Here is a 21833-nt window from a genome sequence, read left to right on the forward strand (position 1 = left end):
ACAATTGTTATTTAAAATTAGGGAAATCTTTTTTTTTTCTTTGAACACTTACTTACTCTTGTAAGTAACAAATAAGCTTTAACATTTTTAAAGGAATAAAAAGAAAGTTGATGTTTCTTTAGTCTTAAATTATCCAGTGCTGTAGGTTTTAGAATTTTTAGTATGGAAATTTCTATTATTCCCCATAAAGTACTTCCTGATACTGATGGGGAATGATATACCTCTGAACATGCTGTTTAGCTATATAGCTGTCCATTTGCCATCTGTGATACTTCTTGTCACTTACAGGCTACTTCATCTTATTCGACTCTGATGACTGCCACCCCTACAGTTCATGATGTTAGAATTTGCTTATATATTTTTGCTTATATATCTTCATATTTGAAGATATATAATTGTGGTTGTTTAGACCTCTATTTTTATAATGGTTTGACTAAATATGATTTTCTGTGTTACCAAAGTAACATGAAAATATATGTTCTGCTTTATTAGAAGGTTGGTTTCAGAGTAGTTTCACATGCAAGAAGCAGGTATTCTGAATATGTAACTTGTGTGTCATAAACTAGTAGGGCATGTTGTAGTTGTCTAGCTCAGGTAATGGTGATTACAGGTGAGTTCACAGTGTGACAAAATTTGAATACCACTAAATTTTTTTTTTTTTTTTTTTTTTTTTTTTTTTTTTTTTTTTTTTTTTGAGACAGAGTCTCGCTTTATTGCCCAGGCTAGAGTGAGTGCCGTGGCGTCAGCCTAGCTCACAGCAACCTCAAACTCCTGGGCTCGAGTGATCCTTCTGCCTCAGCCTCCCGGGTAGCTGGGACTACAGGCATGCGCCACCATGCCCGGCTAATTTTTTTTATATATATATCAGTTGGCCAATTAATTTCTTTCTATTTATAGTAGAGACGGGGTCTCGCTCTTGCTCAGGCTGGTTTTGAACTCCTGACCTTGAGCAATCCGCCCGCCTCGGCCTCCCAAGAGCTAGGATTACAGGCGTGAGCCACAGCGCCCGGCCTTGAATACCACTAAATTAAGGTAAGCATAATTTGAGTTTTTCTGGTATCTCAACTGTATTTTTTTGTTTTGCTTTTTAGATTTGAGAGTCAAATGCTGGATAAAATTTCTTTTTGATAATCTATACTTCAAAACTTCTAAGATAGAGTTAGGTTTAAGAATTGCTTTAAATAGTTTAATCAAAATGAAAGAAGTAAAGCCGGGCGCGGTGGCTCACGCCTGTAATCCTAGCACTCTGGGAGGCTGAGGCGGGTGGATTGCTCGAGGTCAGGAGTTCGAAACCAGCCTGAGCAAGACCCTGTCTCTACTATAAAGAGAAAGAAATTAATTGGCCAACTAATATATATATAAAATTAGCCGGGCATGGTGGCACATGCCTGTAGTCCCAGCTACTCAGGAGGCTGAGGCAGAAGGATTGCTTGAGCCCAGGAGTTTGAGGTTGCTGTGAGCTAGGCTGACGCCATGGCACTCACTCTAGCCTGGTCAACAAGCGAGACTCTGTCTCAAAAAAAAAAAAAAAATGAAAGAAGTAAAAAACATAGTTTAAGTGATGAAATGTTCTCATATCAATTTGTGGTTTTGATTTCCATTTAATTAGTACTTCAGGGTATTTAAATAGTGGGTAGAAAAAGTTAAAAGTGTGATCACACCTTGGTTCAGGAATGGCATGTCTAGGGGGGATTTGGTAGGGAATTTTTTTTTGTGGTTGAAAGTGAAATAGTAGTATTTCCTTATCAGGATTATAAGTAATCACTTTGGGCAGAGAAAACTGAAAATGACTAATATTCTTCTCCAGTCCACTAGAGTTAAAAAAAAAAAAAAGTAATTTCCCTAAGTTATGAATTGATACCTTTAAAATAAAAGCTTAGTTACTTTAAGTCCTGGTGTTTCTGAGACCAGACCCACAACAGCCATCATAGAGGGTAGACCAGGCATCCTCAAACTATGGCCAGCAGGCCACATGCAGGCTGCCTCGCACATTTATCTGGCCCTCCTGGTGTTTTTGCAGCTGCTGCCTGTCCTGCTTAGCTGCCGACTTGTCCCAGGCCCACAGTGCGCACTCTCCAACAGTCTGAGGGACAGTGAACTGGTCCCCTGTTTAAAAGGTTTGAGGACCCCTGGGGTAGACAGATGATAACTTAATCACTTTGGGTATGATCAGAACTTAAGTGACAGTCTTTTTGTTCATCTGTCATTTACTTCCTCAGGTTTGCCTCTTCCAGGATCAGTTTGTCCCTCTGCAGATGGTCTATATCTCATGAGCAGAATTCCTGCTTAACCATTCCCCTTGGGCCTTGTACTCCTCCTTGTTCCCCTTAATCTGCAGAGAAAGGTCCCTGGCCTTAAAATCCCCTGTGGCAACTAGGTTGACTTTCCTTAAAGCACCGTGCACAAGATATTGCAGTAACACAGAAGAGAATGGCTTGTATTGTTTTCGGAAGGCAGCATTATATATGACAAGTGCTTGTAGCTATCCAATACAGATGTTTCATAAAATTCCATCTTTATGACAGCAGGTAGTGATTCAGTATGAGTAAGAATCTCCTGTTACTATTAATAGGTGATATTCCAACTTTCTTTTAGATATGTTAATAATTATAACTTCTACATTTTTTCCTTCATTGCTAATTTAGTTTAGTATTAGAGTATGCCAGGCCTTTTTATAGTATGTCAGATATTTTGTAATAAATATCTTCCATTTGATTTTGAAAATCAAGAAACGTGGGAATGATTTTTAAGCCATGGGAAACTGCTAATCTAGATTATAAACACATGCAATCCCATTTGAGTATAGCCTCTTTAAACTTTTTATTATTTATTTATTCATTCATACATACATACATAGTTTTGCTCTGCTGTTGCGCTGGCTAGAGTGCAGTGGTGTCAGCCTAGCTCACAGCAACCTCAAAATCCTGGGCTCAAGCAATCCTCCTGCCTCAGCCTCCTGTGTAGCTGTAACTATAGGCCCACACCACCATGCCTAGCTAATTTTTTCTATTTTTAGTAGAGACGAGGTCTCACTGTTGCTCAGGCTGGGAGTATAGCCTTTTAAATGAGTTCTTAGGTATTTAAATTTTCTTCATTTGGGGGAGAGGTATCTAAAAATGGATTGATCTCTGATGAGTTTTGTTCTGTAGAGAAATGTTGTAGTAGGGCTCTGGGCTCTAGTGTGTTTTCAGCTGCAGTAGATAACTGACATTTCAACTATTACATAAGGAACTACTTATTGCAGGTCTAATTTGTGAAATTTGTCAATTGATTCCTCTAAAAAGGCTTTATATTTGTCTCTAAGCCGTCTTCTTAGTGCTTATCTTTTTTGGTAAAAGTTACTACCTGCATAGTTTCATCTTCTGAAAAATTAACCTGTCAAGACAAGGTCCACTCTTGCACTCAGCTTTTTGTTGTACTAAAGAGATCTATTTGAGGGATATCTGATTGAGAGTTGTCATTTTATTTTGTGCAGAGATTTTTTTTTCATTTTTGAGGTCTATCAAATAGTTTATCAGAAGCTTGTTTACCAGTAACTTGAGCATCTGATTATAAGGACTATTTGGGTATTATAACTTAATTAAAATTAATTAAAATTATATATTAATAAGTGATGTAATAGAGTAATCTTTACCTATTTTTCAAATTAATTCGAGCCATTTAGTAATACTTCATTTCTTAGACAGTGTAACAGATTAACCATGAAAAAAATTTTAAAAAATTCTATGCAAATGCAGTGTAACTGTTAATTATTTTTAATTATTATTTTTTTTTTGAGAGACAGAATCTCGTTCTGTTGCCCAGGCTGGAGTGCAGTGGTGCAATCATAGCTCACTGCAGCCTCAAACTCCTGGGTTGAAGCAATTCTCTTGCCTCAGCCTCCTGAGTAGCTGGGACTACAGGTGTATGCCACCATACCCAGCTCATTTTAAAATTCTTTGTAGAGATGGGGTCTCGTTGTGTTGGTCAGGCTGGTCTTGAACTCCTGGCCTTAAGTGATCCTCCTGCCTTAGCCTCCCAAAGTGCTAACATTACAAGCATGAGCCTGAGATTTATTCTATTGGGTCTGCAAATGAAAAACACATCCTTTACTATTCAAATGATAAGGTCTTTTTCTCTCAAAGTTACCTTGTTCAGTGCTAACTTCTCTATGGTATTTGAAGATTTTAAAAAGTGACATTATAATTTTTGGTTGTTTGACCCATCAAGAAAATATATAGGAATTGTCGTAATAAAATAGGATTTTAGGAGATAGTAATTTCTCATTTATATTGAAGAAACTCAGAAGGCATCTAGAGGAGGTAACATTTTAGCTGGGCTTGGAGGATTTAATAGGCCCTTGATTGGCAGAGTATTGTTTATGCTTATCCTTTCATATGGAAAGACATGGCTAGAAGAGTCAAAGGTATATGGCATATCTTGATGACGTTAAATATAGAATGTAGGGTACCAAGGCTGATGGGAAAAGAATTTGGAAAAAATATATATATTACAGATTGCAAGTTTTTGATGTTTTCTTAAGGAGGTGAAACTATTTTGTCAGCATGGAGGAGTCTCTGATGTTTAGAACTTGGTACTGGATGTGTGGCTAAGGGATGGGGCCACTGAAGAATTGTGGTGTCTCCTTCTACCCTGGAGGACTAAGTACTAAGTGGATAGTGATGCGGCTAACAGAAATCGGGAATTATAGATCAGGTTTGGGGGTGGACATGTTTGGTGGACAGAGATGATTCAAGTTTTGGACAATATTGAGAGTGACTTGCTATTTTATTTTGTGATACTGAGCGTATTTGGAAATCTAGGTTAGAATTGGAGTTGAGGTTTGCACATACATATTCCTATGTTCTTTCCCGTGGTGTGTTCTTGTTGTTACTGGTTGCTATCTTCATCTCTTGGCTGACTTCTATACTTTGAATTGTGTTTCAGGAATACTTAAGTCATGTGATCATGGAGAAAGAATTTTGTTCTTCAGTTGTCTTGAAGTCTGTGGGGGCAGAATACCTTAGACAAATGGGGTGTATTGGTTTGGGATTGACCCAGAGAGTTGTTTTGTGTTCCAGGGGAATGTTTTATTGGTTGATTTCTCAGCCTTTTTTCCATTGTCTTCTTGTTGAGTTATTTTTTTTTTATTGTGGTCATGTGGGGCAAGGTTAAATTCCAAATGTGACATGTTGGCTTCTTTGAGAGATATTCTAGAATTCTCATACTTCTCTTTTTGCGACATGTCACACTAACAATTTGTTCTAGAACATTTAGCTCAGAAAATTTATTAGATAAGACTCTGGGGCAATCTTCCTATAAAAAATTTCTTACAGATTAATGCCACATAGGGAAAATTCCTTAGGAAAGACTAGTTTAGTCCTCTGTATATTTCTGGCACTTTTGTAATTTTCCAGCTTTGGCAATATTTCTTACAAGAAGTAAATTATTCTTGATGTCCTTCTCTAAGGCAGGAGTTTGGCTAACAAAATTCATGTCAGTATTGTATAAGCACATGTTTGCCTTATTTTTCTGCTTTTAATAGTTATATTAGGGAGTATTTAAATATTTTCAAAATTTAAGAATTTTTTTCTGTTATAAATGTTACAATTCTGAATTGGTAGCTCAAAAATTATATGGATTCCAAGTGTTTTTTTTTCTGGTTTAAAATATTTATTGATTTAAAAAAATTAAAAATTTTTTTATACAAAGATGATGAGAAAAATCTCATGCAAACTCTGGGCATACAATAAACATAACTCAAATATTGTGTGTGCTTTTTTAACCAGGGTTGTTGACTTCAGAAGAGTTTGTTTTGAAGTTCTTTCTGATTTTTTGGCATTGTGTATGTGTAATACTCACAGGAAAAAAAATGGCATTTCAGAAGTCAATATGGAAAGAAAGTTTGTAAGATTGAAGACATTTGCAGTGTGCATGTTGTGCTCTGTGAGCAGTTTGTGTTTGGTTTCTGTCAGTGGTTACTGGGTGAATGACCAGTGGGATAATCTGTAGCAACATCCTTTATGTGCTCCAGTAGATTACCGAGGGAAGCGTTACAGTAGCTGACACATTATCTCTTCTTACAGGGAAGTTATGAAGTTCCTTGAAAACTTTAATGTTTTTTCAAAAAAATTATATTTAAAATTATAATGTGGTAGTGATTGGGGGCAGAGGAAGGCATGAAGAAAAGGTTTATGTAGAGATCAAGGGTAAATATTGTTGCCTTTTGTTAAATTAAGTTTATCTTTCTTCTAGTCCAAGTGGTAAGAAGTTCAGAAGCAAACCTCAGTTGGCAAGGTACCTGGGAAATACTGTTGACCTCAGCAGTTTTGACTTCAGAACTGGAAAGATGATGCCTAGTAAATTACAGAAGAACAAACAGAGACTGCGGAATGATCCTCTCAATCAAAATAAGGTTGGTGAATTTACTTCCAGCATATAGATGCTACTTCAAAAGCTCTCCAAAAAGTATCTCACATTGGAATTTGGGTTGTCTGTTTGTCCCATCTGTTTGTCACCCCTCTCCATCCCCTCTCCCTGCCTTGTGAAGCTTTTTAACTTAAATCTGGTTTATTTTCAGGTATTTGGCAGTAGTACTTACATGGAGAGAGCAGTAGTAAATTGTGCACAGTAAAAAACAACATCTTAATATCTCTCTAGGCCAACATACATCACACTTTTTTGCCCATTGGGACTATTTAAAAAAGATTTATTTGTTGATGTTAATTGTCTGCTTTTTCCCCCCTTAAAATAGTTCCTTTTGCCCAAAAGAAGGCAAAATTTTCAAATGACAAGTATCCATACCACATAGTTTATAATTACCTATTAATTTTCAGGTTCAGGATTTGAGAAAGGGCAGTTTTTATTTTGACTTTTGATGATGCTGAAATAATGATTGTTAGGAATAATATTCTCATCCTAATACTGTAATTAGAGATTTTTCCATTAGCTCTTATTTTTATTGAGCTGCTTGGTTGATAGTTTATTGTATAGCAATTTGAACAAGTCCCATTTGAACTATGAAATAGGTTGTGAGCATTCTAAATTGGAAAAAAATCCTAAAGTTGAAACTGATCCTAAATATTAATATTTTGGATAAGAGATACTCAACCTGTACTAATTTAATTGTATTAAAGCACCCAATATCTTGGGAAAGAAAACTATATTTTCCCCAAGGGCAACTAAACATATATACCATTTTTTTCTCAATTTTTCTGCCTCTAAATTTCAGGGATCTGTGTATACAGGTATTGCCACCACTGTTGTCTCACACAGATGATGTGAAAATAGTGGCGGGAGCAGTAGGGGCTTTTCTTTCTTAGGTTATGACCAATATAACCCTGCATGTCTCTGGGCAGTGCTGCATTTATTTTAGGAACCCAAAGGCAGTATAGTAGAGTGGAAAGGGGCTTTGGACCCAGGGAGGCATGATTTGGTGAGCTGGCATTGCTACTTTCTAGCTTGAGGAAGTCATGGGGAAACTTTCCTAACCTCCATGGACCTCACGTTTCTTATTTGTAAAATTAAGGAAATACAATTTTTTCCCTTGCCATTACTATGAGGAGTAAATGGGAATTTGTATAATAACATCTAGCAAAGTATTTGACCCATGTTACTTCCTTTCCTTTTCTCACTGTCCTACCCTATTCTGCCACCTTCCTGAGCACTAAGCAGCCTTGGTGGACAGTGTTGCCCCATAGCCAGTGTAGGAAACTTTCTGACCTAAGCTGTCTTCTTTGCTGTCCTTTTTACTTTTTCTGAAGGGCACAAGGTCTTTGCTTCATACCTGCCTTTATTCAGAATTCAGCTTATTAATAGTTTGGTTTACAGTAGTAGTTTAATATCTATAAATTGGTATGGAGGTCAGAATGTTTTGTTCCCTCCTCACATCATAATACCTTGTGTTGGTTTCCATAGGGGCATTGGCAGGTACCTTGTTCAGAAAGGCAGAATGAGAGGGAAGGCTAAATTGCATCTGTATTGCTTAACTGTAGGATTAGTTTGGGTTGATAGTTATGAAAGTATTAAAGATAAAAAGTAGGAGTTAGAGGGAGCTCAAGTTAGCAAAAGTTAGGACCTTGTGTGTATATAAGTGAAGCACAGTGATTTCGGCTTAAGGAAACCTTTATTCTGGGTTTGGTTTGCTTCTTAAATATACAGAAGAAAATTAAGATTTATGTTTTTAAGACTTCCCTTTCAAACTCTGACCATAGTGCTGAGCACATACAGATGGGGCTAGAAGGGGCTCAAGTATGAAATGAGTAGAATACTTTCGAATTACCCTACTGTTACCAGAATCATAGTTTAGCTACATTAAGTGTAATATGAAGATGTATTTCCTGACACTTATGGTTCATTAAAAACGAAAAACTAATTCATCTCTTTAGTTTGTGTGCACTTCTCTGCTCTAGCTGCACTGGACCGCTCATCATCCTGCACCATGGCATGCGCTTTCAAGATTCTGCTTGCTCATATGCTGTTTCCTCTGCTTGGAGTGTGCTTCCCCCCTTCCCCTGCATCTGGCGAACTCCTCCTCATCCAAGGCCCAGCTCCATTGTCTCCATCTCTGGGAAGCCTGCCCTGCATGCTCCAGGCAGAACCAGTTCCTTCTTCCATAATGCTTGCCTGGTGCTTTGCTGTTGTATCTGTGACTGTTTGTCTGCTTCAGCTAGACTGTGAGCTCCACGAGGGCAGGGACCATGTCTTTTTTGGTTTTGTGTGTATAGTCTAAAGCCTAGCACATGGTAGGTACTTAATAAATGTTGCTTTATGCTTATTTGATTTATTGTCTACCTCATTCCAGAAGTTTATAGTGGTAATAAATATTTATTAAATAAATTAATATACCATACATTATTTTTGAAATGCCTTTCATTTTCATTGTTTATGAAGCTTTCTAACCGAATTTTGGGGGGCATGGTCTTATTTTTGCATTTGATTTTATTTTAGCTTCATAGTCAGAAAGTGGAGTTTATAGTTTTAAAAATAAGCTCTCTTAGAGTAACATCAACATTAGATATTTCTATAAAGCAGAAAATAAATTTGTAGCTAATTAATAACTATATTATATCTTTTTATGATAGTACATTATAAAGAAAGCTGGGAGCTTTATAGTGATTAATAGGAACCTGAGGTAGTGTTTAGCACATTTCTCTATTTACCCAAATTTAATACATTTGGAAATAATGAGTATCTTATTCTCTTGAGTGGAATCAGTTGTCTGTTAAGTCTGCCATTTCTCATGAATTAGTTTAAGGTGGTAATATGTTATTGTCATTATAAATACAGAATTGGATTCTGTATGGATATATCCTAGGTTTTCTACCAGATCTAGAAAGTGCTTGTTTTAATTATCAAGAAAACAATAGGACATTTTGGTAGAGAGCTCATGTATCTTGGAGGCAATTTCTGTGCAATTTGAGAAACTCTTAAATGAATGGGTGATGATGTTGAGAATCAGATTTGGGTATTGGAGATAGAATGGTGTACACTATATGGAAACTAGATTTGGGAAGGGGTGAAACTGGAAGTAGGGAGACTAGTTGGGCTGTTTTCGTTTAGAAGAGTAATAATGGCCTGAATTAATGCTGTGGCAAGAGGTATGGAAAGGTATTAGTAGATATAAGTACCTGATGATTATAAAGAGAGAATTTCTTATGCCTGTTGCAAATTTGGCTTTGGTCACCTGGGGCAGGAAAGTCAGGGAATAGGGGAAGAAGGGCAAATTTGGGGATAGAGTGAAGAAGATTGAGTTAAAATAATTTTGTTTCTTGCCTGAGTGTAGTGGCTCATGCTTCTGATCCCAGCACTTTGGGATGCCAAGGTTAGGAGGATTGCTTGAGGCCAGGAGTTTCAGACCAGCCTAAGAAATATAGCAAGACCTCATCTCTACAAAAAAAAAAAAAAAAAAATTAGCTGGGTGCAGTTTCATGCACTTACAGTCCCAGCTACTTGGGAGGCTGAGGGAGGAGGATGGCAGGAGCCCAGGAGTTTGAGGTTTCAGTGAGCCATGATGACACCACTGTACTCTAGCCTGGGTGACAGAGTGAGATCCTGTCTCAAAAAAAAAAAAAAAAAGTTTGTTGAACTTCCAAAAGGATCTTGTGGACCCCAGGGATTCTCAGGTCACACTTTGAGAATTCCTATCCTACTGATTTGTCATTGGTATTGCCCAACGTAAGGACAAACAGAAGAAAAATATCTTGCACACCATAGGCCTATGGATTAAATGAATAAATTAACCTTGTGGAGAGTGAGAAGATCTTCCAGAAAGGAAATAGGAGAATCAAGAGAATGTGGTATTATAAAAGCCTACAAAATGCCATTTCATAAAATGCCATGGAGAGATCAAGGAGTATAAAGTCCTTGTATATCCATTGGATTTCCAAATTAGACGGCAACTGGTGACCTTTACATAACCAGTTTCAAGGGATGGAAAGATCAGAAGTCATATTTAGAATGCCAGAAAATTTCTGGGAAATGAGAAATTAGAGACAAAATGTGCCTGCTCTTTTAAAAGTTTTAAAATTTTGATTCATTATTTGGTTGAGCAATGTGTGCATGTAGTGAAAAGATTATTAAGTGAAAAATGTCTCCTTCCCTCTCCTGACTCTCAGCCCAAGTCGTCTTCCTTATTGTTAATGAGGGGTTTTTTTGTGTATCCTTCTAGAGCTTCTCTGCATTTACACACACATACACATATGTGCATTTTTATCCTTCTTCCCACAAAAATGACTGGACTACTCTTAGGAAGCTTGAATGAGAGGTAGAAAGGACAATATTTGGAAGAGAATGCACAATTGAGGAACATCATTATTATGGTTACTTTTGCTTTAAAGGTTGAAAGAGACCAGCTTGGAAGGAACTAATGGGAGGAGGGGCGGTTTCCTAACCTGACAGTCCATACCACAGGAAGACTTTTGAATTGTGTGCAATATTTTCTATGCATTTTTCTAAGAGAGAATCTACTTCAAATTCTCAGAGGAATCTGGAGCTGAAAAAATAACCACTGTTTCAAAGGCAGGAGAAGGTGTAAGACTTGAGAGAAGGTGTGATGGAACAGGTGAGGAGCCAGGTCACTGCTCAGATTAGGCTTTTGTTTGAACATGGATTTGTTTAGTTATTAAAGTAGTACCTTAGTGGGCTAATTTATTTCTGCCTGAAGGACCTCATGGCCAAATAACCACCACCAAAGAGCCCTGTGGTAAGAACAATCTGATTACCAACTCCTGATAGGACATATTGTGTTAAAAACTGCCTCTTCTACCATCCTGGGATTCTTCCATTCAAACTAAAAACAAAGACCTCATTTCTTCCAGCATTCCTGGCTTGTGGAGAAAGTAAAATCTTTTCCAAAAATGTGGATGCTCTCTTTGGCAGTGAATTAAGGTCTTGCCGAAGGGATTGTTTTCTGGTCTCTGTAGATATAGTTGGGAGCAGAGAGAGGAAGTGAATAGGTCACAGATGATAAATGTAGCATTTCTAGGCCCTGAAGTTTTTCCAAGGGATAAGTGTGGGGCTACTGTTGAATACAAGTTTCTGTTAATTTAGTATTGAAATGGGCAAAAGTGGAAATGGGGAGCAAGCGGGTGTTGTAGTCCAATGAGGAATGACGATGGCCTAGACACATGTCATGCTTGTGGAGATAGAAGTAGACAGATCCTAGATCTCTTGAAAATAGAATTGAGAGGATTTGTAATGTATTAGTGGTGGAGCATGACAGGGAAGACCTCAAGGGTGAGCCTTAGTTTAATTGGTGTGTCATTTACTAAGGTCACCTTGGGGAAAGAATTTATATGAGTGGATAAAAGCAGTTTTGAATATGCAAAGTTTGAGGTGTCTCGTAAACATCCAAATGGAGGTATCGTGTATGCAGTTTTGGTATACTAGAATTGAGAGTACTGAGCTGGAACGTTATTAGCACATAGGTAGTATTTCAAGTAATGAGACTGAAGAAGAGTACCCAGATATAGGAAAGGATCCAAGATTAAGCTCTGAGAAAATCCATTAATTAAAATTTGGTTAAAGTAGAAAGAATCATCCAAGTGGATTTAGAAAGAATGGCTAGTGAGGTAGGAGAAACTTGGGAGAGGAGAATGTTTCAAAGAGGAGAATGGTCAGTTATGTTGATTGCTGCCAATTGGTTGACTGGAGAAAAACTGAGATTTCCACTGAGTTTGACAACATGAAGGCTATTAGTAACCTCAGTAACAACAGTTTTGGTGGGAACAGAAACCAGATTAGATTGGGTTGAAAAGGGAATGAGAGAGAAAATCGGTTAGTATTTATAATTCTCTGAATAAATTTTCTTGGTCTTGGAGGGAAGAATCATTAGATGGTAGATGACAGGGATATTGATTTGGTTAATCTCTGTCCCATTTTAAAGACTAGAATGGTTAAAGAGAATAGATAGTGTGAGGGGGGAAACCACAGAGGTCAGGAAAGTTAAGCACATTTGCATTGTGATGATGATGAACCATGCAACATATACCAGTTAGGGAAGAATGTGGAAGGGTTTAGGGAACATTGAGAAAATAGGACAGACAATGGATAGAAGATCTTGATGGGATCAAAAACCGAAGAAGGCAGTCTTGAGTAAGTGAACCCCAAGGATCGGAAGTGGAAATTGGAGAGTTGGATTTTTCATTGAGACATTGGAAGTGGCGTACTTACTAGTGTTGACAAGGGTAGTACAGCCAGATGCCATGACAACACTAGTAAGTGGCATACTTACTAGTGTTGACTAGGGTAGTACAGCCAGATGCCATGGGCTTCAAAAGAACTAGTGTTTTTGAGGGAGCAAAAATGGAAAAATGAAGTAGTAATGGGGAGAAAAGAGGAAACATTCCCGCTCCTGGCTCTTAGATATGTGGTTATAAGAGGGTGGGGAGGGGGGAGAGAAATAAACTTCATATGAGAAAACTTCAGGGAGGTAGTGTTTTCAGGGGACAGCCAAGTTACGGTAAGATCAGGAATTGGAGAGAATCGAGAAAACACTGAGGTTATAGGAGAGCCTGCTGCTATGTATATATGAGCATATATGTTAAGGATTGGAGGTGGGGATAGATAAGTTTAGGGAATTGGTTTTCAAACTTCATTAAATCACAGTAATGGCTCATAACTAGAATTTAAAAAAATATGAAATAAGAGACATGGTCAGTGTACATTACATTTACTAAGGGTAAGTTTGTTTTAGGAGAATTTCATGATAAATACACACTGTGTGTACTGAGTCATGATGTAAAATATATTTTTACTCTTAGTTGAGATCAAAACAGTTTGAGGTCCACTGAAGTATTGGGTAGATATATAGCATATTATGGAGATGAGTGGTGGGTGATCTGAGAGACTTGGCCCTTTGAGCATTACTTGGGTAGACAGGGATGTGAGGTGTAATGGGATTAGATGTAATAATTGTTAGAGCAGAGTATAGAAACAGTTGAAATGTTCTGGTCTTGACGTTTTAGAAAGGGAGGTAGGTATACCCCTGCTGGATTACTGTTCTACAGAGAAACTTTTCTTAGTGCAACTAGGACCTGTCTGGAACTCTGAGTGTCACAAGACCTGTCTTCGTTCTTGACCTTAATTCTCAGCCTCCTACATGGTGATCTGTAACAGAACTACTCAGCAGAGTATGGCCTCCTTCAACTCCTTTGCTTATCTCTGTAAAGGAGAATGGCTGACCATTTGGGGCAAGTTTGATTCTCTTTAAAGTTTATTTGTATCTAAGGCCAATTAACTCTGTATATGTCCAAATTAATATTATTCTTGCCGGTTAAACATTCTGTACAGCTCATCTAAGAGTTAACCTGTTCCATCTTTGTAACTTACCCATTGACATTCCTACTAATTGACCTTACATTTTGCCCCAACATATTAATTTCCATAATCTTTCTCTTTTGTCTAAAATCTCTGTATATAATTTTAGGTTGTTGTCTGACTATACAGATAAAAAGTTACTATGGTAAATTATAGTGATATGATCTAAGTTTTCAGATTCATAATTGAAGAACATATTTTTCTGAACCTTAGCTCTCTAAGAGCAACATGGTACGTACGCTTCCTGCCACGTACACAGCATGTTTTGATGTCTTCCCATGTTGACAGTCTGCTGAGCTTTAGATTCTTTGTTCCCTTTATTTTTCATTATTTCATAATATAATAGCACTATGATTGACAGTGACTTTGTCAAAAACACCATCTGTAGCCTGGATTATTTTCCCATGGGAGACTTGCTGTGTGACTCAGAGGAAGATGCTGACGTGCTTATTTATAAGCATAACTTAATGTTAAATAGTAATGGATTTATTACTAAGTTTAGAGATTATTTCTTTTACTTTGATAATCTTGAGGCAGATAAAACAGATGTCTATAATTGTAGTAATACAGTCAGAGGAAGTATCTGTGTTTGTGGAGCCTATATTCTAGTGTAATGACAATACACACTGTAAAATATGAAATGCTATGAAGTGAATTAAATGAGAATTGTGTGATTATGTGGCTATTTTAGGTTGTGTGATTAGAAAAGGTTTCTCTGATGGTGATTTTTAAGCTGAGTTCTGAATGACAAGGAGTCAGCTATACAAAAACCAGAGGGAAAAGCATTCCATATAGAGGGAATAGCCAGTGCAAATTCTCTAAGGCAGGATGTAGTCACTGTAGGAGGACTTTAGGCTAGGTTGGCTGGAGCTTAGTAAATGGGAGACTGGTACTAGATGAGGCTGAAGAACTAGACAAAGGCACAAGGAATGGTATAGAATGCTGTTTGAGGGCTTTACATAGGCAGCAGTATGATTGCTTTGGCTGTGTGTGGAGAATGTATTGCAGAGATACAGAAGTGGAAATTGGGACCCAATTAGGAAGCTACTGTATTTGTTCAAGCAGAGATGATAGTGACTTGGACAGTGCTTGTTTAATGAATGAATAAATTATGAATGAATGAATGAATGAATGAAGAAAGGTAAGATGTAGCAAAGGACAGTAGAGCTAATTAGTATTCTCTTGTCCAAATAACTTTTAATTTTCTCATCTATACAAAAATAGTCTTAATAAATGAATAAATAAAGGATATTTATCTTTAGCTAATAGTCTTTAGCTAATAAAATAATTAGAAGGTTATTAGCTAACAGCACTATTCCATCTTTTTGGCTAATTTGAGCCATGTATTTAAATACTGATTGGATAAAGATTGCTAGGAAGCAAAAAGTGAACAGAAGAACTTTATCCATGTTAGCCAATAGGCTTGCTGATGAGAGTGACTTGTTCAGTGTGATATTGGGTTTATCATAAGTTGGTGCTTCACATGTATCCAAGTGTGATAGAACCTTTTGAGAGGGCTTGGGTTTGGCTATAGTGCTAATACCGAAGGTAGATTTGGGGACATAATTGCCCATGCTATGGCTTTGACAAGATTTATTTTGGATGCCCAGGTTTCTGTGGACAATCAAGGTCTGTTTCACTAAGTTTTATAGGTCCTGAAGAGTAAACCGAACTTGTAGACTCCAGGTCAGTGAAAGAATTAAGTCCTGCAGAAAACCATTTGTGCGACTGTTTCCATAATTCTCCCAAGGATTCTAAGGCACTTTTCATTGTTGGCATTTATTTTGTGCAAAGACATTTACTATTGGCTACTCTGCATATTCTGGAGCAAATCTGTAATTACTTTCTGAAGGTAGCCTTGATTTGACCTACAGATATCACTCAGGCATGCCTTGGTTTGAACCAGGGGATGGCTTTACTTCTGGGAAAGCTCAATAGGTAGAGTTTTCAAATTTTAATAACATGTTCAATAACATGGTAATGGTAAAGAATTATTTATTCAGAATTTAAGTGCCAATATGACTACAAGCTGTAAATCTGTTTTGTTAATTGTCTTCTCCATACCCTCAGAATGTAAGTCTGAGAAATTTTTTCATGACTGTATATTTGTCGTCCAGTCAATGCCTTGCATATAGTATTCAATGATTGAATGAAAGTTGCATTAGCAGCAGCAACATCATAACATGCATTATCTTGTTTGATCTCTATAAGAATCTTATGCAATAGTTATTATACTCACAGTTGAGGAAACTGACCTTATAGAGATCAAAATCTTTGCTTCTCAAATTGGGGCATGAGTTATCTCTTAAGGGTATGAGGTGTATGCAGTACCACAGAATTAAAATGATACTTGAATGATACTTAGAAATGTCAGTTTTATTTGAACATTTTGGGAAGTTAGAGCAACACTTTTACCTTAAACTTGGCTAGTTTTTAAGATAAAGTACAAAAATTTCATGAATTTTAAAGATAAAATGAGTCCTCAAGTCTTGTGCCCTAGAATATGTACAATTTGAACTGTTACACAGCTTTCTTTCAAAGCCAGGTTGAGCAGAGTGGTATTTAGAATATAGTATGGTATAAGTCTCTGGTGTTCCAATTATGCTATATGAAGGTTTTACATGGTATACATAGACATGAAGTGTTTTCAAGGAATCCATTTTAATATCTTTAAATTCCATGTATACTCTTTCTTTCAATTGATCTGAGAATGTACCTATGATAGCAGTACCTGGAATTTTTTCCACTAATTTTCCTTTACAGTCAGCTTCTCATTTTACAGAAGAGCAGACTTCTCGCTTGTCTGCAATATTAGCACAGTACAAAATGTTTGAATTCAGGCAGGTATGGTGGCTCATGCCTGTAATCCCAGCATTTAGTTTCAATATTAGAATGTATGTGAGGTGGAAGGATCTGCTGAGCGTAGGAGTTAGAGGCTGCGGTAAGGTATGATTGCACCACTGCACTCTAGCCTGGGCAACAAGAGTGACCTCGTCTCCAAAAAATAAATAAATAAATAAATAAAGTTTGATTTCCACTAACAAGACAATTTGAAATATTGGTTGGATTGAGAAAATGATAACTAGATAACAATTCTTTCTACAAGGAAGCAATTTGCTTTCAGCAAAATTTAGAGGGCTTTATGTAGATGTCAACTGATGAACATCTTTGGATGGTTCACTATGTGCTATTTTAACATAACTCAGAAGAAATTCAGAGATTTGAGTGACATGGAATAAAACTCTACTCATTTATGTGAACAAGGTTTCTTAGTGCTACACCTATAAAAAATAAAGAATAGAAATAGATGCTAAATCTTGTTCCATTCTAGAGATTAGTAATACTCATCCAAGAACATAAAGTTATTTTCAAAAATTCTTTTCATTAATCTATTTATGTATCAAATATTTATCTTTTATGCTTAAGGATTATATATTAAATTTTATAATATGTCACTTTGGGTTATACAGTAATAATTGTAGCAAACCAGAAGAAATTTGTTTTATCACTAAGAGCTTTATGGTCACAGAAAGTTTAAAAAAATAATTTCATGATCTATAAATGGTCAATGAAAGATTTTCAGGTTTAAAATAGGAAATAACTTTGAAATGGAATTAGTAATTTAAAGAGAAAAAAGAGTGAAATAAAATTTATAACCTTTGAAGAGATTCTGTTAGATACATTTTAAATGATATAAGTATATTATTAAAGTATCAGTATTTAAAATACTTCTGATAAGTGCATCCTTTGCAACTAATTACATTAAATAAAATAGGAAATATTCCTAATATCAACTTTAAAATGCAGGTGGAGTATATATATTTTCAGAATTCACTTAGGGGGTAGAAATATAAAAAAATACTTGACAACCACTGGTTGATACATATTCCTGGTTTAGGCCCTTTCAGAATCACTTTCACTGAATTGTCCTTTCAATCTTAAGTTCTTGGCTTTTATGGAAGATCACTGAAGAAAGAAAAAGCATTTGAAATCTGCTTAATATTTGTTATGATGTTGAGTCCCATTATTAATTCTTGATTTAATACCAGGACATTAATTGGTATGCTTTCTCCTTTCTGACATGGTACCTATATAATTTAATGTTTCTCTTTTTGCCCAGGCTGCTAGAAAATTCAGATCCACATTTGATGCTCAGCTCTAGTATCACTATTGACCTTTCAAAAGGAATTTTTTTTTCTCCTTGTCCTTGATTTTCTCTTTCTAAAAATTAATTTTTATTGCATATTTGTCCTTTGTGAGAGTATAAAGATACACCTCAAATACTTCCTGGAAAGAGATGAAGTAAAATTTTTTGAGCTAAAAGAGATTAATTTTATGTTCCTACCAGCAACTAGGGAGATAGAATAGATCTTCAAGAAAAGTAAGTACTTTATGCCTAATATACATGTTGTAAAATTTAGTAAGTTTTGATTTGGGAGCTAGCCTGTACACTTAGGAAATTTGTCAGAGTTTGGAAACTTTTAGTTTCAATATTAGAATGTATGTGTTTGCCAGTTTAATTTTGTAATATAAAGAACTTATGCTTCATTTTTTCTTATATTGAAAGGGGATAATTCAAATACATAAACAGCTTTGATATTGTTCCATTAAAAACTGTTTGCTTCTTAGCTGTTTATGACAGGTTGATTATTTAGAAAAACTCAGACACGCGGCAACTGGGCATGAATTAACAGTGACTCTTTGACAGTCCTCAGGGGAGGGTGGTAATAAAATTTACTATTTTTTGTGTCAGTTTCTGGGAAAACCAGTTAGTCTAGCCTAACAGATTACTCAACTTTACATGATACTGTTTTAGAATAGTAAAAATATTTTTTCTATCAGAGCTTCTAGGCCAGTAAAAAGGAGAAAAACACTAAAACCCAAAACAAGACTGAGAGAAGAATAATACAGCACACTCTTGAATAATGTCTTTCACTCCGTGCCCTGGAGAATAAACTGTCTCATTAGACAATGAAAAGTTAATTGTATATCTTGAATATTTTAGCCAGTTTTTTTCTTCTAATTTTTCTTTATTGTACCAAAACTTCGGTTCATGCAAAAAACATCAGTCTTACCAGTGTAGCATCAATAGTTTCACATGTTCCATGCTTCCTTTCAGTCTTAGCAGATTCAGGATTCATACTTTAGAATAGTTCCAGCTGCCTCCAGTTAACCTTTGTAACAATGAGACTCTCACAGGCTTGAATATGTTTGCTCATGCAAACAGTTGCATACTTCTCTGTCTCCTGATGCCACCTTGTTCTAACAGCAGCAGAGCATATCCTTTATTAAAGAACAAAAACATTAAAAACCAAAGTATTGTTTAGTGATACATACTGATTATATCTAACTAGTGACAGGAAATGTTCTCCTGTCATTTATGTGTTAAGCTTCTTTAGGATTGAATATTGACTACTGTATTTTATAAGTTAGGTGATTTCATTGAGGGCCTCAGAATGCTCTAGACCAGGCATCCTCAAACTACGGCCCACGGGCCACATGCAGGTGTTTTTGCCCATTTGTTGTTTTTTTTTTACTTCAAAATAAGATATGTGCAGTGTGCATAGGAATTTGTTCATAGTTTTTTTAAACTATAGTCTAGCCCTCCAACGGTCTGAGGGACAGTGAACTGGCCCCCTGTTTAAAAAGTTTGAGGACCCCTGCTCTAGACATCCTAAGTGATCCAAACCTCCTTTGCATCACACAATTAGCAGAAGAGCTTTTAAAATGCACACTCCTGAGCTTCTCATTTCATAGAGGTGGCATCCTAAGTGGTTATTTTGCAGCCTGTCAGGAAAATTTGTACATTTTTGAATTTTTTTTTAAATCCATAAAGATAAAGCCAAATACCTGAGAAATAATATTGTTAGAGTCACTCGAGGTGAATATATCTTTTAAAGGTAAGTATGTACATTGGGAGAAAATTGAGATTAAGGAATGACAAGAATTCATAGTGCACACAGAGAAGAGGTGTGTGTTGTGTTGGGAAGGCAAAGGGTGAGGACACGTTTAATAATGGCTCCAAATACTACTGTAGTTGTAATTGTCCGATTAATTTATTGTGATGCTTACCTTTCTAGGCATGCTAATGTTCTTTAAGCAGAGGTCACAAACTCAATGCCTACAGGGCCCAGACAGGTAATGCAAATGTGACTTGTTGAGGAATGTTGCAAAAGGAGAACCCGAGGCCTCTAGTGGGCGGCCATTGCTAATCATGTCCTATTGTTTCCAGACCAAGCCCGATGTTTCCAAATCTTTAGGTTTTTAAGACAAGCTAGAATTCTGGGTTTTAGGTGAAGACTCCAAATTTTTAGAAGTTGGCTTAATTTTTAAAGGCACTGAAAACTGAACACTCATCTATGGGTGTGTCTTGGTCCACCTGCCACCAATCTGCAACCTTTGTTTTAGAGCAGTACTTCTCCAGGTGTGGTCCCTGGATTATCAGCATCAGCTTCACCTGAGACCTTAATAGAAATGCACATTCCCAGGCCTCATCTCAGATCTACTGAACTAGAATCACTGGGTGTGAGGCCCAGTAATCTGTGTTTTAACAAGCTCTCTGGGTGATTCTGATACATTCCCATGTTTGATACTGTTTTGGAGCATGAAAGTCAACATTACAATTTCTGTCTGGATAAAAGTTAATTAAATATCCTGTAAATTCATCAGGTATATTTCCATATCAAAAGTATATTGGCGCTGTGGCGCGTGCCTATAATCCCAGCTACTCAAGAGGCTGAGGCAGGAGGATCACTTGAGGCCAGGAGTTCAAGGCTGCAGTGTGCTATGATCATGCCACTGCACTTCAGCCTGGGTGGCAGAGTTAGACCTCATCTCTGAAAAAAAAAAAAGAAAGAAAGAAAGAATTCGGATGTATATTGTATATTGTCTTCAGATATATATGACCATTTATATTGTTTGTCAGAATCACAACACACAATGATTAAATTGTGTTTTCTCCCTTTTCTTTTTCATTAGAGTATTGCAAATGAACTTAATAGCAATTCTGTGCCACATTTTGACCTCACTAGAACACATCTTACATTGTATTTACTGGTTGATTTAAATTAGATAAATATATTACATGGCTTTCTGAAGCTTCAGTTTTAAGTATCTTCTTTAAAAGTATTAAATGTGATATACAGTAAATCCTCACTTAAGTCATTGATAGGTTCTGGGAAACTGTGAATTAAGCAAAGTGACATACAACGAAACCAGTTTTACCATAGGCTAATTGATATAAGCAAAAGTTCAATTTCTATGGCATATTTCTGGTCACAAAAACATCACCAAACTTCTAAATAAAGACCAAAACACTTCTAATGTTCAGCATTGAAACAAATGTGAGCTCAAGGTACATTTAAGATAGATTACTAAAAACAAGTAAGATCATTATTTACCTGCTTAGTTCAGAGTCAAGAGTGGCCAGAACCTCTCTCTCCTTACAGCTCAGGGCACAAGGTAAGGACTCAACCTGGACAGGCCACCATCTCACCTTAATGTTCTCCTTCCTTTTGTATAAACCAACATACTTATTTATTTAAAAGTCCTTCATATCTTGTTAATCAAATTAATTATGAATTTTATGTTGAGAATTTTCTTACACTTGAAAGTATATAAAAAACTTGTCATTTTTATGAGAAAAATTCCTGCATGTTTCACATAATAAAGTGCTTAAAAATGAACTACAGAGGATTTAAAATGCTGAGATGGACTGAGAAGTTTGGAATAATCTGATTTATAGTAATAGATACTGATTTTTAAAAATCATCAAATTGTGTTTAAATGTAATATTTATTAATAAAAACACACCTATATTCACAGGGTAAACCAGACTTGAACACGACATTGCCAATTAGACAAACAGCATCAATTTTCAAACAACCAGTAACCAAAGTCACAAATCATCCTAGTAATAAAGTGAAATCAGACCCACAACGAATGAATGAACAGCCACGTCAGGTAAGGATCTAATTCGTTCTCCAATTTTATTTTTCAGATAATTCTGGTATTTTTATCAGACATAGTTTAAGTAA

At 36.3% G+C, this 21833-nt stretch overlaps 1 protein-coding gene across 2 annotated transcripts in view; it reads left to right on the plus strand.

Moving 5' to 3' along the window:
• MBD2 (methyl-CpG binding domain protein 2) overlaps positions 1-21833 on the plus strand; it is a 66688-nt gene that overhangs the window by 10906 nt on the left and 33949 nt on the right. The window contains exons 2-3 of one of the 2 annotated variants that reach the window (XM_012745505.3): positions 6235-6394; positions 21622-21759. In XM_012745505.3, the coding sequence (XP_012600959.3) occupies positions 6235-6394; positions 21622-21759 (298 nt within the window). Of the gene's footprint in view, positions 1-6234; positions 6395-8390; positions 17412-21621; positions 21760-21833 lie in introns of those variants that run through there. The other variant, XM_075993860.1, reaches the window with a different exon arrangement.

This window comes from Microcebus murinus, chromosome 17 (assembly GCF_040939455.1).
Source record: "Microcebus murinus isolate Inina chromosome 17, M.murinus_Inina_mat1.0, whole genome shotgun sequence".
Lineage (NCBI taxonomy): Eukaryota > Metazoa > Chordata > Mammalia > Primates > Cheirogaleidae > Microcebus > Microcebus murinus.